Genomic DNA, 16,952 nt, shown 5'->3' with positions numbered 1-16,952 from the left:
CGTGTTCACGTGACTGGAGAAGGCTGATCGAATAACGTGCAGTTGCACAAACCTGCCACAGGATGGCGCTATAAAGACAGTCCACGTTACCTTCCTGCGTTAGAGGCTTCATTTTCCATTATTATTTCACAGATGAAAATGTCTCTCCTCGAGTATACAATTAGTGACGATGAGTGAGGATAATGTTTTTGTTCGTTCCTTCGTTTTCCCCCTCCCGATGTTTCATGTTGGGGGCGGAGCCCCGGCCTCCAGGCGGCAGCCGGGTGTCGTGTTTGATTCCGTTGTAGCCAATCGTGTTTCCTCCTCGGAAGCCACGCCCCGTGACGCATCCGCCAATAGCGGCGAGCTTCCGGCTTCTCGGAGTGTTGTGACAAACATGGCGGCGCAGCAGCAGCAGCGCGGGATCCCTGTGAGCACCGTGAGTAGACACACGGAGCGACGAGTCACTTCGGTCCTGCCGGGGAGAACTGGCGTGGTGCGGGACCGACCCGTTGAACCAAAGGGGCCCGGAGTTGTAGAGCCGCGCGTGCCGAGCTGGCCGCTGCTCTGTCGAGATGTTTCAAATGTGCCGAGAGTCCAGAGCTCGGCTACAAACCTCTCATGCCGTTTGAAGACGGTAAATGATGTCAAGAAGTGTGGTGTTGTCGGTGACCGTTGACATGCAGGAGCTCCAAAGGACCGGCCGCGTTTGTTTACGGCGCCGAGTAGGAAGACCAGCAGCAGCTCATTTGGACCTTTAAATCATCATCGGCTCTGGTGCTGACTGGCTTGTCACGATGTAGAACTGGCCTGGAGTCTTGTCCTCCATCTGATCCAGAGTCCAGAATGTTTGCTACGCTCTTTTCTTCGTAGGTGATAAAGCAAAGTGAGTGGATGTGTTCCTGCCGCAGCTTCGAGAGTGCTCAGTGAGTGCTCATCACCAGGGCTTCAGTCAGGACTGGTGCTCTCTGTCACCAGTCCAGGGACATGATCTCCTGGAGAACGCTTCAATTGCAAAGATCTCGATTTGTTTCAGACAAAAGACAGTCACAACAAACTCACATGACTTACAGTACATGGTCCATACACGCTCAACAGCAAAACAAACTGTGGCCTTCCTGCAAACCAAAGTCCAAGTGAACTCTGTGGTTAAGAGGTGATGGTTCGCACCAGGCAAAGCGACGTGTCCGTGTCGACCCCCTGCAGAGCCTCCGCCCAAGTTAACCTCCGCTTCTGACGATATAACGCGAGTCAGAAAAGCGCTTTAGTCGCCAGGTCCCGCTGCCGGTGCTCTCTCCCGGTGCATCTGTTTGCCTGCCAACACACTCTGGGGTTAGGGCGTGTCTCTGAGCGGCTACCGTGCTGAGGAAGCGCCCGTGTTTTGAGCACGCTGCGGCTCCTGAACACACAGGAACGCGCTCCCGTGGCTGATCTCAGTCAAACTCAGGTCTCTGTGCTTGAACCACTGTGACGTTGTCTTGCAGCTCTGTCCCAAGTTCCTCCACGCCAACTCCACCAGCCACACCTGGCCCTTCAGCGCCATCGCCGAGCTGATTGGTGAGTCCTCCCCAGCTCTTCACTGCCGTGAGAGAGTATCACTTTTGATTTCCTGTGGAGCTCCAGCCTCCTCCTCCTCCTTGTTGACATAACACCACCAAGTGATAAACAGCCTGTGTGACCACACCCTGAGTGTCTGAGTGTGTGTTTATCCTAGTGATAGACACCTCCTTGTGGGGCCCTTATGCCGGTCCCCACAAGTCTCAATTTGAGGGTGGAGACTTCAAAATATCTGGGTGATTCTAACTGGGTTCCAGAGGCCTGGGTCATGTGTTTTGGAGGGTTAGGTTCCCAGGGAGAGGCTGGGGAAAGGGTGATGGCAATGAGAAGCCTCACAATGTCCCCACAAGGGTAGAAAAACTTGTTTACTTGTATATCCTGCCTTGTGTGGACCGATTCTTGACAAAACACTCTCCTCATGAGCACCTTGTGCCTTTGTGAGGACCTTTGGCTGGTCTCCACTGGTCCAAACCTCAATCTGAGGCTGAAGACTTCAAAATAACTGGGTGATTCTAACCGGGTCCCAGTCTGGTTCAGAGTCCTGGCTCAGGTTTTGCATGGTCAGGTGTTGGGGGAGAGGCTGGGGAAAGGGTTATGACCATGAGAGGTCCTCACAGGAACAGAGATACAGACGTGTGTGTGTGTGTTTGTGGTCAGATCTTTGTGTGATTTTACACATTCAAACCCTCAAACCTGAAGAGACGAGTCGGCCTCTTAAGTTCTGCACGCGCTGCTTCTCTCCACCTTGTTGCCAGACAATGCGTACGACCCCGACGTCAACGCCAAGCAGTTTTGGATCGACAAGACGGTGGTCCACGGCCAGGAGTGCCTCAGCTTCATGGACAATGGAAACGGCCTGAACCACGACACCATGCACAAGATGCTCAGGTGCGCAGGTGCGGAGTCCAGTTGATCTGGAGCGGGTTCTGATCCGGGTTTCTCCACCCAGTTTCGGCTACAGCGACAAGGCGGTCGTGAACGGCATTCATCCCATCGGCGTCTACGGAAACGGTTTCAAGTCCGGGTCCATGCGGATCGGCAGGGATGCCATCGTGTTCTCCAAGTCCAAAGAGGCGGCGTGTGTGGGGATGCTGTCGCAGTCCTACCTGGAGCAGATCCAAGCCCAACAGATCCGAGTGCCCATCATCAGCTTCCAGCAGAGCGACAGCTATATCCTTGAGTCGCCTGCAAGAGTCCGCGGCGCGGCTCACCCAGCGTCCCGTTGTGGTCCTGACCCTGCCCCACTGCGCATCCCGGACGAGCAGCGAGCCAGTTTGGAAGACATTCTGCGCTACTCCCCTTTCACCTCGGAGGCGGAGCTGCTCAAGGAGATCAACATCATTGGGTCGGCGCTGTGCGAAGGCAACACGGGGACTCGGATCATCATCTGGAACCTACGCAGGTCCGTGTCCAGCCACGGGGGGGAGGGGAAGGGGGGGCTCAGAGTCCAGGCTCAGTGTCCGCTGCAGGAGCTCCTCTCTTAAACGTCTGTGTCATGGGCTGCTATGGCGACCGCAGGCAGTTTTAGGTAGGGGCAACCCAGGGCGCCACGGTGAGAGATTCATATCGTTTTAGTAGAATCTCTGGGGATTATTAAGTTAAAAACACAGTCAATGGCCTTGTTATTTACCATGTCTTCCGGACTATAAGCGGCTACTTTTTGAACCCTGCGGCTTATACCGCGACGCGGCTAATGTATGGCTGTTTACTAGGGATGCTGTGATGGATCGGCCAGCGCATATGAAAGGCTGATCTCGCGATCGGTGAATGCCGATCATATGTGACGGCCTGCGCTCTGATAAAGCCCCGCCCACAGTTTGTGATGCGTCCGCTCCTCCCTCCCTCCCTGCGACTCGCCGCTCGCTTGGCTACAGGGTGTCTGCTGTGCAGGTGTTTTTCAGTGGCACGTTAAAAGGCAGCAACACCATGAATGAAATACCATATTGAAAACACCAGCACCTGACGGAGCACAGAGCGTTGTCCGTGCTGGAAGCAGGTGCAGGAAGCAGCGGTCGCTCACAGACACTCGCCGCTCTCAGCCTGACATTCAGAACAGGAAGCATATTGCCCCAGAAATAACCCTTCATCTCCCCGCGCCAGATGAGCAGCCTTTCTCAGGTGGTCTTTTAAGTCGAGCGAATCCCCTGCCGTTTTCTGTGTGTCCGATGCAGCTGAATCTGAAGCTTTAACAGACCAGTCCAGCGTGGGAACTTTGATGACGGAGGTTGAAGACAGCTGCTTCTGCGGAGTGCTCTCCCTGTCCCTCCCTCAGCTTTACAGTCTAAAGAGCGTCATGCTGGCAACAATGTGGAGCCTCCTCACATCAAACCCATGACATCACAGGCCTTTTATTGTCCTTTACAGCGCTCAAATGGCGCTGTCTTCGCCCACGCGTCCACAGCTCTGCCAACAGAGACGATCTACACAGCGCATTTTCAACACTTTAAATGTCAGTAAGATGTGAGGAGTTCATGATTCAAGTTTAGAACAGAGGTAAACACCAGATTGTTTCATGAGTCCTCATGCTGGATCCCAGTTACAAAACTGACGGTACCAGTGCAGCCGCGGCTTATGGACAAATAAGATCCATTTTCCTTCTTATATTTCGTGGGAGTGGCTAATATTCTGGTGCGCTCTGTGGTCCGTAAAATACGGTACTTTGATATTTCAAACCGGATCATGGTGAAATGCATTCATTGAAGAAATGAATGCTCAAGAGACATGGGCCAGACACGGACCGGCAACCTTGTGTTTTAAGTCACACGACCCGAGGCTCAGCTGAGCGTCACAGCGCAGCTTGGAATGGACTCGGATCCGGAAAAGTTGGGTCTGTTGAGTTGGGTGGGAGGCGCCGGCGAGGTGGGTTCAGCCGAGGACACTCTTCAGGTGAAGGTAAAGGCAGGTCTCGTGTTGCCCATCAGAACCTCCACGTCGTCGACCGAGTACGACTTCCAGAAGGACCGCTACGACATCCGGATCCCGTCTGACGTCTACGAGGCCATGAACCACCATCCGCAGCTGCAGGACAGCCTGTCCTCGCACACGCCGCAGTGCGTCTTCTCCCTGAGAGTGAGTGGCTCCGGGACTTGAGCGGGGTCTGTCGCGGCCCCTCCACTCACCGCCGCCTGCTTCTGCTCGCAGGCATATTGCAGCATCCTCTACCTGAAGCCGCGGATGCAGATCATCATACGAGGCCAGAAAGTGAAGTCGCAGCTGGTGGCCAAGAGTCTGGCCCACGTCAGGAAGGACCACTACAGACCCGCCTTCTTCACCGAGATGTCCATTGTAATGACCCCCTTTCAGCGGCTTAGATCTCACGACCGTTTTAAGTCAAGTGTCGCTCTGTCTTTGGCAGTTCAAGAAGGTCCCCATCACGTTCGGGTACAACACCAACAGCAAGGAGCAGTACGGCATCATGATGTACCACAAGAACCGACTCATCAAAGCGTACGAGCGGGTGGGCTGTCAGATCAAGGTGAGCTGCTCCCCACACTGGAGAAGACCTGGTCTCCCAGCACGTCTGAGAGCGTCGTCCGTTGTCGCAGGCCAACAACAAAGGCGTCGGCGTCATCGGCGTCATCGAGTGCAACTTCCTGGAGCCCACACACAACAAGCAGAGCTTCATGGAGAACGACAAGTACAGGTGCGGCACTTCTGCTGTCCACTGAACCTTCTGTTACATCTGAGAGGTGCGGTAACCACGGTTGGTCTCACCTCCGCTGTCATGAACATCATCAGGACTCATGAAGACGTGTCACATATTGATGCCGAAACAAACTCTCTAGGGATTCTTTCTGAAGTCTTGCATCCGCTGCTGTAGAACTCTGATGTCAGCCATCTTGTTTTCCCCGAATCGTGTGCAGTGTTGCTGGGCAGAGGTCCTGCATGTGGCAGTGGGGTGTCCTGGTTTGTGGGTCTCACGGGGTCAAGCGGTGTGGTCGTCTCTTCACCCAGGAAAACCATGAACAGCTTGGCTGTCAAACTGGAGGAGTACTGGAATGAGATCCGCTACCGCAAGAACAAAGAGAACCCCGGAAACACCACGCCGGTGGAGGACACCACGTAAGTGCCATGTTACTGTGGTTGATGGCAGTCATGTCTTGGAGGTCCAGGATCGCCCAAACACCGCGGCGATCCACAGGTGTAGCCCCGCCTCCTGGTTCGATCTTGGCTCCACAGGAAGCGTCCGGATCAGAACTGGGTCCAGTGCGACGATTGCTCCAAGTGGCGCAAACTCCCCGACGGTATCGACATCAGCAAGCTGCCCTACAAATGGTCCTGCCACCAGAACCCGGACCCCCAGTACAGGTACGGAGGCGCCGGCGGCGTCCACGTCGACCCACTTCAAGACGCTGGTTTCTGCTGCAGGAGCTGTCAGGTGGAGGAGGAACTGGAGGATTCGGATGATGAGCAGCTGTCGTACACCAAGACCTACAAGAAGCAGTGAGTCATGACTGGCTTGTGTCTCCGAGGGCTCTTCGTCCTCCAAGGTGGCGGCAGGCAGTTGAAGGAGAGAGGCCCAGGCTTCTCTCTCCTCCAGCTCTTTTGGGGAGTGTTGGCTTTGGCTCTGAGCTCGACGTGAGATCGAAGCTGCTGCTGTTGATGCTGGCGTGAACACTGCTCTAGTGATTCACAACCGACGCTTGAGTCCCAGCTCTGGATTCTAAACTTGATCTTCCCCACAGGGAGAGAGAAGAAAAGAAGATGCAGGAGAAATGGGTGAGACACTCTCTCTTTTGCTGGCAGGAGAGCGCCTGTTCAGCGCTTTCTCTGTGTTCTAAACAATGTCAGCGTGGTGACAAGGTTTCAGCCTTAGGTGGCTCCTGGTGGAGGAGTGTGAAGAAGGCACGTCGTCACAGTCCCACAGGTCGCTGTCTCTAGCCCCGCCTCCTGACCTGAGCCAGGGCGTGGGGCCAATACAAAGATCAGATCAGATCAGATCAGATTACTTTTCCTGACCTCCACCCAAGGAAGAACTGTTGGACCTGGCTGGTCCTCCAGAACTGTCTGGTGCTGCAAATGTCAGATCACAAGCTCAAACTAGAGTCGCTGGTTCAAATCCAGTGTGAGGAAGTTGAGTGTGAAGTGGGTGTAGATATCCACACAATGGAGCTGGGCTGGAAGCTCTCAATAATCCCCTCAATGTCGGTGTTGTTGAATGGTTTAAACCATTTACTGGCAACAACAAGAGAATTCCTGCATTCAGCATCGGTCGCATCCAAACAACAACGTAGCGTAAAGTCACCCAGAGAGAGAGGTAGAGAGGAAGAGAGGTCAAAAACCGTGGCGCTCCACTCTTGCTTTCTCCCTGCTCTTACAGAAGCGCCAAGGTGACTTACGGTGTGCAGCAACTCAAAACTTCCACATGCACCCATCCACTTCAAACCATTCAACTGACAAACTCATCACGCAAATGAACAGAAAACCCCCACAGAGAGGCCCTTCCATCCCTATATGGTGTTATCTGTCTTTAAGTTAAGCGTGACACCATAGGTGTGTGCTCCAGATGAATGAGAAGAGTAGATGAGCTTGTTCAGCAGCTGGAGTCTCCTGCAGTCGGTCTGAGCCTTCACCCTCTGCTCTTTGCTCCCTCCAGCGTGTCGGGGCTCAGAGGCGCGAGGAGCCGCAGCAGGCCGAGCCCCATCAAAGACTGGTGAGTTTCCCTGAAGACAGCACCTTCTCTGTGGAGGCTTGGTGAGGGAGCAACGCTGTTGGGTGCTGCACAGGCCAGTCAGCCGCTGACCCCGCCGTCCACACCGCGCAGCTGCTGGGTCAGGTCCGAGTTCAGACGAGGAGGGGCTGCCCGGGCAGAAGACTCGCCTCAGAGTTCTCCCGCCGGTACGTCTGTCCGTGTGTGTCACCGGAAGGATGACGTTTCACTGAGCTCCTGCTCCTGCTCCCTGCAGCCTGCAGCCCGTCCAGCAGCAGCAGCCTTCCAGTCATCACTGAGGTCTACTCTCTGTCCGATGTGGTGAAGTGAGCAGTTCCACCTGGATAGGTCTGTCCCCCGAAATGACTGGCCGCAGCTCTGACCCGTCGCCACCACTCTTTCTTGCCGTCTTCAGTCTGAAGAGAAAGGGGAAGCCCGGAGAAGAACCAGAGACGAAGAGGCTGAAGGAGAACGGGCTGCCCATGTCGCCGGTCGTTCCTCTGAGCAGCGCTGACGACAGGGACGACGACCTCGTCATCATGGAAGAGTCCAGCACGCCCGTCCCCAAAAAGCCAGTGGGTGTGGGGCTGAAGAAGGTGAAGACTGAGAAAGACACGGAGGACATGGTCCTGCAGCTGGAGTGCAGCGATGATGTGGACGCGGGCAGGGAGGAAGCCCCCCAGCTCTCCAGCGCCACCACTCAGACTGAAGTCCCTGTGGTCAAAGAGGAAAGCACGCAGGCGCACGGCGCAGCACAGGCGGGTGCGGAATGTTCCGGCGGGCGAGTGGAGAACCCGCCAGGCACGTCTCTCCAGAAGGGTGTCGGCTGTGCAGATGCAAGGACTGAATCTGGGCCTTCGTCATCCACATTCAGTCATCTGGAGGAGCTGCAGTCGCAGCAGGACCAGCTGCTGGACCTCATGACAGCCACGGCTAAAGAGAGGGACCAGTACAAGGAGGAGGTCCACCGCCTGACGTGTCAGCTGCAGGAGCTGCAGGCTTCCGTCCAGGTCAAGACCGAGCCCGTCCCACCCGAGGAGCAGATGGACTACAAGAGTCTCTTGGAGAAGGCCAACCAGAAGGTGGACGAGCTGATCCAACAGAAACAGACCTCGACGGAGCTGCTGGAGCGGGGGACTCGGGAGCGGGAAGACCTCCAGGCTCAGGTCGGTACCCCGTCCTCCTCCATGAGGCTGTCGCCATGAGGGTCTGATCGAGACCAGATCAGTGTGTTCAGAAGCAACCGACAGTCTGCCTCTGGCTCAGGTGGACCAGCTGGAGGAGGAGAAGGCCGCTCTGCTCCTGCAGTGCGAGGAGCTGAGAGAGAGGCCTGGAGCCAGCCCTGAGCCCGGGAGCTCCTCGGGAGGATCATCCGAGTCGCAGCAGCACAACTCGTTCCACAGGTCTGCTGAGTTTGGTCTGACCTCGGTGACTCATCAGGAGTCTGTGAGCTGACTCTTCTCCTCTTCTGCTCCCTCAGTCTCGTCGAGCTGCGTCACAACATCGGCCGCCTCCTGGTCAAGCACGCGCCTGACCTGGACCTGGACCTGGAGCAAGTCAACTACGAGTGTAACGTGATCGATGAGATCCTGGAGCAGTACCTGAGTCAGGCCCGGTTGTGGGACTGAAGCCAGAGCCTGCAGCTGCTGACCCATGTTTTACATGTGCATCTCACCGCGTCGGCTTTGTTTTACCGTTTCCCTTCAACTTAGTTGGAACCCCAATCATGTCCTGCTCAGCATCTGAAGATAATATTTTTCCTAATGACATGGATGGATGTTTGTAAAAAAAAAAGAAGCGTGACTTTGACTTTTTTATCGTTGGAGTTTCCTAACCGTGAATAAAAAAAACTTCTTACCTTTTTTTTAAACATCGTGTCGCCCTCTAACTGTGTTGACAAACTCAGTCACAGCTGTCAGTCAACCGTGGGAGCTTCTGTTGTCATCAGTGAGGAGACTCGGAGTGGAGCCACTGAGCCGGAGCTCGATTGGTCATGTCTTAATGTGAAGAAGGGCCGCAGAGGTGAGTTTATTTATTCGTTAGAGTTCGGCTGCTTATGGGTTTCCATGTGACAAAGTGATGCCTTCCGTCTAGTTCAAACTCATTGCAGTGAATATTTTGTCGATAAAATGTTTCTTTGGTTGGACGCGAAGGTTTTGGCGGCAGGCCTGCTACGTCATAGCCCCGCCTCTTCCGCGTTTCCCTCCAATCAGCGTGGTTCGCCAGCCGGAAGTTTTGAAGCGAGCCGTACGCGGGAATCCACTCCAGGCTCCGGCTGCACCGCAGAGAAGGTAACACCGAGGGTTCGCTCTTTAACCTCCCGCATGAGTGTGACGATGTGGTGGCTCCGGTCTCAGGTTCAACACCGGCCCCGTTGACGCCGTGTGTCCGTCCTCGAAGCGAAGCCGCTGTTGGCTGCGAGCGCGGCGCGGCGCGGCGCGGTTTTTCCCAGGAGACGAGCGCGAGCTGTTCCCTTCGGTCTGTGAACGGAGCGCCTCATGTGGCTCGTCACTCGCTCGCCGTTCGACATATACTGTAGGGTTCCACGAACAACTCTCTTTCCCGTCCCGTAAATGACCGGAGTTTTAACTTTGGATGCTGAACGTGATCAAACCTCAGCGTTTCTTTCTTTGTTTGCTCCCAGAATCGCTGCACTCGTCACTCCTGAGGCTCTGTGGCAGTAAGCACTGCTCCTGTAGCGCTTTACTCTGACGCCAAAGTTGCCTCCATCCTGCGCGCGCTCCCCTCTCCACCTCTGTCATCTCTACCTTTCATCTTCCTCCTCCTCCTCCTACGACTCGCTCTCTCCAGACTGGTGACACCACTCTTCTGCTTTCTTCTTGTCCATTTGTGGTTGCAGTACGGTTTGGGCAGTGAAGGGCTGCAGCTCACTGCTCCTTTGATCGTCCACTGGTCTGCGTATGACGTGAGCTCCAACATGACTGACTGACTCATCATGGTCATTTAGAAAAGAAAGAACTGAAGTGTGTGTCACGTGCTTTTGACATTTTGGGTCGCGATGGTCCCGCAGCCTCAGCAGAGGACGCGACGTCACCACCAGTCATCGAAGATCACGTCGGCTCCAACTTTTGTCCAGAGTTTTACGAGGTTGTGTGAGGAGTTGGTTGTGTTGTGAGCTGGAATGAAAACACGGTGCCTCTGCTCAGAAGCAGATCAGATTCATGACAGAGTCGGGTTCAGCCGATGTGCAGAAGTGACGTCACTGACAGTGATCCACAAGATTTTCACACGATGTCACGACCTGAGACGTTGGAACGGCTTCTCTTCCAGCTCTGTGGCCTTCGCTGAATCCACTTGGTTCTCCTCCGTCACCGACGAGTGTGACGCTCGAGTCCTACCGGCCGCACCCGTGTCAAACAGCTGCTCAGAAGGATGAAGGTGGTGACGTGTGAGATCGCCTGGCACAACAGGGAGCCCATCTACAGCCTGGACTTCCAGCAGAGCCGCGACAGTCGCCTGTGTCGCCTGGCCACCGCCGGCGTGGACACCACCGTCAGGGTGAGTCGGGACTGGGACCCGAGCCTCGCGTCCCTGCCCTAACTCTGTGGTGTCTGCAGCTGTGGCGGGTCGACGTCGGGCCGGACGGGAAGGCGGCAGTGGACTTCCTGTCCAACCTGGCGCGACACACCAAGGCCGTCAACGTGGTGCGCTTCAGCCCGAGCGGGGAGCTGCTGGCGTCGGGAGGAGACGGTAGGTCACATGACCCGCCGCCATCACACCCTCACGCTCACGGCCGGAATCACCACGCAGACGCAGCGATCCTTCTGTGGAAGCTGAACGACTCGAAGGAGCCGGAGCAGACTCCCGGGTTCCAGGAGGAGGAGGACGCCCAGCTGAACAAAGAGAGCTGGACGGTGGTGAAGACGCTGAGGTGAGGTGACGGAGGGAGGGAGGGAAGAAGAGAAGTCCAGGCCTCACCTCTGCTCCTGCGGGTCACAGGGGTCACATCGAGGACGTGTACGACATCTGCTGGACCCGCGATGGAAACCTGATGGTGTCTGGCTCGGTGGACAACACCGCCATCATGTGGGACGTCAACAAAGGTCTGTGAGAAGTGGGGCAGGGCCATATAGACCCAAAGTATATCAGGATAAGTCTGCCATAATTCTCAGCATAAATGCACGCTCGTTCTATTCCATGTGTTGGACACTACAGGCTCTACAATGAGGACAACAGAAACATTGAAAATAATCAACAGTTAGGGCAGCAGAGCTGTTAAACCGATAAAATGACCAATGAGATCTCGTGAGCTTGTGTGAAAGTGTGTTTCACACACGTGCAGCGATGGAGCCTGATCGGCAGCATCTCCAATGAAAAACCTTGTCACAATCCTCTCTCCTGAAATGGTTGTTTGGAGAGTCGATTCAGACTTTGGGAGAATCAGCATGTGTTGGCGGCCGCTGACTGACGGCGGGGTGCAGCGTCAGAGAGTGTGTCTGTGCTCAGTGAACCCTAATGGGCACGCGGATGTCTGTCAAACATCCAACTGTGTTTCACCGAGGCGCCAGACTCTGCCTGTGTTGATATGAACCGCGTCAGGAAACCTCACAGTCGACCAGTGTCGCGATCCAAGGTTTCCTCAGTTAAAGACGCGTTTAAAGCGACAGCCGTGAGCCAGACTCTCCACAAGTGTCACACGCCGCTGAGCTAGAGAGCGCGGCGCCGTCACGGTCTCGGCGTGTTCATGTGAGTCCAGTGTGACGCGTGCGATGCTCATCGTGGGGAGAGTGTTCGGTGGTGTGTGAGACCAGACTCTGACTCCTCCTCGGCGTGACAGGTCAGAAGCTGTCCATCCTGAACGACCACAAGAGCTACGTGCAGGGCGTGAGCTGGGACCCTCTGGGCCAGTACGTGGCCACGCTCAGCTGCGACAGGTGAGGCCCCGCCCCGCCCCTGGAGCCCTGCGGGGGGGGGGGCGGCGGACCTGACCTTCTCTCTGCTCCGCAGGGTCATGCGCGTGTACAGCACTCACACCAAGAAGAAGGTCTCCAGCACCAGCAAGCTGTCGTCCGGCTCGCCTGCGGAGGGAGAGGTGGGCGGCCATCTTTGATGGACCAGAGGTCGACAACCCTCTCTGACCGCTCCTGACCGTGTGTTGCAGGTCAAGCAGCACAGGATGTTCCACGATGACAGCATGCGCTCCTTCTTCCGACGTCTCTCCTTCACACCAGACGGGTCCTTCCTGCTGGCTCCAGGTCAACACACACTCTCGTCTCTCTGTCCTTGTGAGGACCCCCCACTCCCCCCTCCCCCAAACACATGGCTCACCTGAACCAGGACCAGACTGGAACCCTGTTAGTTTGAAGTTTCAACCCTCACATTGAAGCTGAATCTCATGGGGACCGGCAAAAGGTCCCCACAAGTATAGCTAAACCAGGTACACACACAGAAACCCTGTCTGTTGGCAGAGCTGTCCACAGACCACGGCATCAATGTCGCATGACAGGAAGACTCGTAGGTGGGTGACATCCGCTTCGTCTCCGGACTGTTCCACATTGGAAGGGCCTGAGCTCCACTTCTGACTCGACCTTCACGTCTCACCTTGAAAACTGTCTCAGCTGTTGTTTGCCATCATTTGATGATGGATCTGTCAAGAACATAGATGCGCTCACTGGTGCACTCTAGTGGCCGAGGGCAGCAGCAGGTCTGGCAGAAGAGTTCGCCCACCAGAAGTCAGTGAGAACATGCAGGGTCGCGACTCGCTCTCAGAGAAGGTCATAATTCTGAAGGCTTCTATGCTGCGATGCCATGCAGCGGAGCCTGGGTTCAGGAGGTCAGGTGCAGGTGCAGCGTGGCTCAGTTAACCTTGACTTTGAACCCACAGCGGGCTGCGTGGAGGTCGGGGAGAACATCATCAACACCACCTACGTCTTCTCCAGGAAGAGCCTCAAAAGGTCAGTGAGGGCTCTGTGGGTCGGCGAGGGGTCGGGAGGCTTGACCCGTGTCTCTGTCTGTCAGGCCGCTGGCTCACCTGCCGTGCCCCGGCAAGGTCACCCTGGCGGTGCGCTGTTGTCCCGTCTACTTCGAGCTGAGGAGCAGGACAGGAGAAGGTGAGCCTCTGGCGTGGCTGGACGGAGTCCCACATCTCTGACGGCCTATTCTCCGCAGACGGCTGCAGCCAGAACGTGCTCCAGCTCCCGTACCGCATGGTGTTCGCTGTGGCCTCGGAGGACTCGGTGCTGCTGTACGACACGCAGCAGACGCTGCCCTTCGGCCTGGTGTCCAACATCCACTACCACACGCTCAGCGACCTCAGCTGGTGAGTGGGCTGCGCTCCTGACCGCGAGGCCCCACCTTAACCCGCTCCTCTCTCCCCCGCCCGCAGGTCTGGGGACGGCAGCTTCCTGGCCGTGTCGTCCACGGACGGCTACTGCTCCTTCCTGTCCTTCGCCCCCGGCGAGCTGGGGACGCCGCTGAAGGAGCCGCCCGCCCTGGAGCTCTTCACGCCCGTCACTGCTGTGGAGAAGAAGCCCCGGAGGGCCCCCAAGACCTCGCCCCCTGCGGTGCCCCGGCCCAGCCTGGCCAGAGACGCCACGCCGGAGGAGAAGCTGACGCCGGGCACCAAGGCCCGACCGCAGCCTCGGAAGGTGGCCCTCAACACACTGGAGGCCTGGGGCCGGCCGCAGAGCTCCAGCGCCCCCTCCACACCCAACTCCTGCAGACTCCAGCCGCGGGGGCCCCCCCTCACCCCCACCTCCCCCGGCAACTGCTCCAACAGCCCTGCGCCCAGAACCCCCAAGAGCACCCCCAAAGCTCCTGTTCCCAGGTGAGCCAGCAGAGGGAGACCTCACGCCACTCGGTGTTTCAGTTGGGGACCAAATCGGAGTCCTCACTCACTTATCATCAGTTGGGCAAGTTACTTTAAGTTAGTAACTTAGTTACAGTTACTAGTTAATTCGTTCAAAAGTAACTTTGTTACTTCAAGTTACTCATTACTTCCAAAGTAACTACTAGTGAAAGTCACTTTTTAAAAACTGTATATTATAGTGGAGCTCAAACATCATCATCATCGTCAAACCGTCAGTCATCAGGCTGGGTCAGGAACCAGCAACATTGGGTCAGAATCGGGGCCCATGATCGTTGTTTGTGAGGCCAGCTAAACTAGCTAGTCAGGTAATAGAGACCATCTATTGATCTATAAGCACTAACCCACTTCAAGTTTCATCCCATGACAAAGTCTCCACTCAGTGACCTAGCGGTGCAATGGCAGGGTGAGTGCAAGTGAACGAGTGACTATTGACACTTCTGATGGGCACACAGCCACACAACTGCACCTCCCTGAAACATGGGCTGCAGTGACGCCTCCATAGCTGCGAGAGGCAGCGTGTCTTCCACCACACACCTCGCTGCTACTAGTGTGTTCACCTGCTGCTGAGATCAGGGCTGAGCAGCAGGCGCTCCCAAGTCAGGCGCCTGCTGTGTGGCTGCAGCGCCTTCTCTCCTGTGGCGTCTGCTCCGGCCTCTTTTCCCACCAGCTTGGTCGATCGACGCCAGCACTTTCTGAAGATGTTTCGCCACATTGGAGTTGCTCAGTTAGGACGTGTTTTCCAGCCTCCACACCGCTCGCACGCCACTACAATGTCTCTCTGGTCTCTTACAGCGAAAAAGGAAAAATAATGAGAATATTGGACGGTCACCGACTGCAGCCATCATTGTTTCCACACGCGCAGCGCTGCGTCACGTGACTCGTGGAAGCTTTTCGTGCGCATTATGGACACTGCTTTATAAACTCTCAAGAGTCGTGAAGGAAGCAGCATGTTTAAATCACTGTGATGATGAAGGCCTTGCTGGCTTTGGCAAAGGAACGCGTTATGGCACCAGTTATTACCAAAGATAACGTGGTTCCCATCAGGCGTCACTTAGTCAGGCGTTACACCCAGCATGCTCAGCATGGATGTGGCCGTCTGTGTGGTCACATGATCTGGAGTCACAGGTTGAACCTCAGGGAGGTGAGGTGGCGCTCGCACGCCGCTGAATCCACATCCTTCTGTTCCAGAGGCAGCGTTTGTTTACACCTGTCGAAGTCGCACTCCAGAGTGGCAGAGGGAACGTCTGCCTACATGTGAACACGCCACTGAAACAGAAGTGGTGCGTGTGAGCGGCACTCTGACCCTCCCTCCCTCAGGCCCACTGTTGCTGCGACACCTGCTGGCCAGGGCTCTTTCCTCCATCCTGGGTTTCTATGTGAAGCCTGTGGTCCAGTAGTAGCCAGCGAGCACTTTGTTGTCCACTGTTTAGTTTCCAACAAACACGCTAGAATCATCCATGCAGTCACAGAGTGTGACAACGCAGCAACCGCTCAGTGGCCAGGCAGAGCTACAGCAGCGCCACCTGCTGGAACAGTGTTGCTCACTGGTGTCGGCTAACAAGTCAAGTCCATCATCTGGGCTCTGGGGCCATGGACCATCGCCCACAACTGGCCCACGGGCCACAGCTTGGAGCTTCAGGGTCGACGTCACCGTTGGCTTTTGTTGAGTCCTGTAGTTCTGGGTCGACCATCGAGATGAGAAGCACCTGAAGGCTTCTGTTCAGGCTCTGCCCTCTGAGCAGCTCCTTGCCCATGTGGTCCAGTTGTCTGGAGTCCTCCTCTGCTCCTCTTGTGCAGCAGAGTGATCGCAGGGTGGTGGTGGAACCTTCACTGGAAGGATAGACGAGACCCTCACTCTGGATCAGAAGTGAGTCAGTCAGAGGAGGAGTTTGGAGACCAAGTGAGGAGAGAGAGTTGGAGATGGAGAAGGACATGAAGGTCTGAAAGAGCAGTGAAGCCCACTCCCTCAGAGAGTGTTCGTGTGGAGACCTCCTCAGATGGTCTGGTGAAGGTATCTGGAGGTGTGTGTGTGTGTGGAGCCGTGGTAAACAACGCAGAGGCTCCTCTTTCCTCTGAGACGTTGTGGATCAGGCGAGCGGCTGCTGCTCTCTGCCGCCCTTGTCTTGCTGCCCAGAACAAAGAGGGCTGTGGTGTTTGGGGTCCGTTGGACCCCCCGCTGACACTGAGGCACTATTGAGTGTGACGGAGCAGCGGCGCCTTTGTCCTCCTCGCGGCGCTGGCTCGCAACTCCAACTCCTGCTGACCGAGCTTGTCTTCATTTCCAGGCGAGTGTCCCTGACTCCTGTTGCCTCCCACTCCGTGGCGTCCCTCTTCAAGACCCCCTCCTCCACAGAGAAGGCCAAACACGGTGAGTGTTTGTTCCAGTCACGTGATGGGGGACAGAGCTGAGCCAGAAGACACAGAACCTCTGCTCCTCTAGCAGGAGACACTGCTGTGCTCTGGACTGGTGAGGTGTGTAAGTGGGAGGAGGCCCCGGGGCAGGAGAGGTGGTGTCTCCTGAGCACCACAAACCCAGCACTTTCACACCTTTGATTTGAACAAGAGAGTCTCCTGACCTGAGAGGTCAGAGGTCATTAAACGGTCTTCTCGCAGGCATGCTTGTCTCATCAACACAACCCGTCTGTCTGTCTGTCTGTCTGTCTGTCCAGAGCGACCGTCTCCTCCCTCCGACCCGGTCCTCCAGCCTCCAGAGTCCAAGCGACCCAAGACGGGTGACGCCGGCGAGAAGGGCGGCGAGCGCAGCTGACGACCTGCTGCTGTCCAGCCACAAACAAGAGAGTGTTTTGGAAACGTGTGAATGTCTATAAATCTGTTTGGTATTAAAGTTGGTCCTGACTGCACCTGCTGACCCCTGGACTCTTGGTCCGGGCTCCTCTCTGCCCTCACTACTGTGGAACTGCAGAAGCTGCACTTTCC

The 16,952-nt window shown here is 56.0% G+C and overlaps 2 protein-coding genes across 3 annotated transcripts; both read left to right on the top strand.

The window, feature by feature from the left end:
* The first annotated feature begins 364 nt into the window (after positions 1-364).
* Positions 365-9,031, top strand: morc3a (MORC family CW-type zinc finger 3a). Of its 2 annotated transcripts, XM_053877955.1 has the most exons (19): positions 365-418; positions 1,464-1,536; positions 2,292-2,424; positions 2,486-2,706; positions 2,782-2,938; positions 4,458-4,605; positions 4,678-4,821; positions 4,892-5,011; positions 5,082-5,179; positions 5,491-5,598; positions 5,716-5,844; positions 5,905-5,979; positions 6,222-6,255; positions 7,133-7,189; positions 7,263-7,374; positions 7,443-7,512; positions 7,602-8,352; positions 8,453-8,589; positions 8,667-9,031. In XM_053877955.1, the coding sequence occupies exons 1-19, from the start codon at positions 377-379 to the stop codon at positions 8,812-8,814; spliced, it is 2,757 nt and encodes a 918-aa protein (XP_053733930.1). In that variant the 5' UTR covers positions 365-376; the 3' UTR covers positions 8,815-9,031. The 2 variants fall into 2 exon arrangements, with proteins under 2 accessions (XP_053733930.1, XP_053733929.1); XM_053877954.1 differs by having other exon boundaries at positions 2,486-2,938.
* A 294-nt stretch (positions 9,032-9,325) lies between these two features.
* On the top strand, positions 9,326-16,862 carry chaf1b (chromatin assembly factor 1, subunit B). Its single transcript, XM_053877370.1, has 14 exons — positions 9,326-9,477; positions 10,478-10,705; positions 10,765-10,897; positions 10,958-11,078; positions 11,147-11,250; positions 11,985-12,081; positions 12,155-12,239; positions 12,309-12,402; positions 13,032-13,101; positions 13,166-13,257; positions 13,316-13,466; positions 13,533-13,973; positions 16,301-16,383; positions 16,685-16,862. The coding sequence occupies exons 2-14, from the start codon at positions 10,580-10,582 to the stop codon at positions 16,780-16,782; spliced, it is 1,695 nt and encodes a 564-aa protein (XP_053733345.1). The 5' UTR covers positions 9,326-9,477; positions 10,478-10,579; the 3' UTR covers positions 16,783-16,862.
* The last annotated feature ends 90 nt before the right edge of the window (positions 16,863-16,952 follow it).

Source organism: Synchiropus splendidus, chromosome 10 (assembly GCF_027744825.2).
Source record: "Synchiropus splendidus isolate RoL2022-P1 chromosome 10, RoL_Sspl_1.0, whole genome shotgun sequence".
Lineage (NCBI taxonomy): Eukaryota > Metazoa > Chordata > Actinopteri > Syngnathiformes > Callionymidae > Synchiropus > Synchiropus splendidus.
Note: the sequence above shows the minus strand (reverse complement) of the source record. Positions and strands in the feature narration are given on the sequence as shown.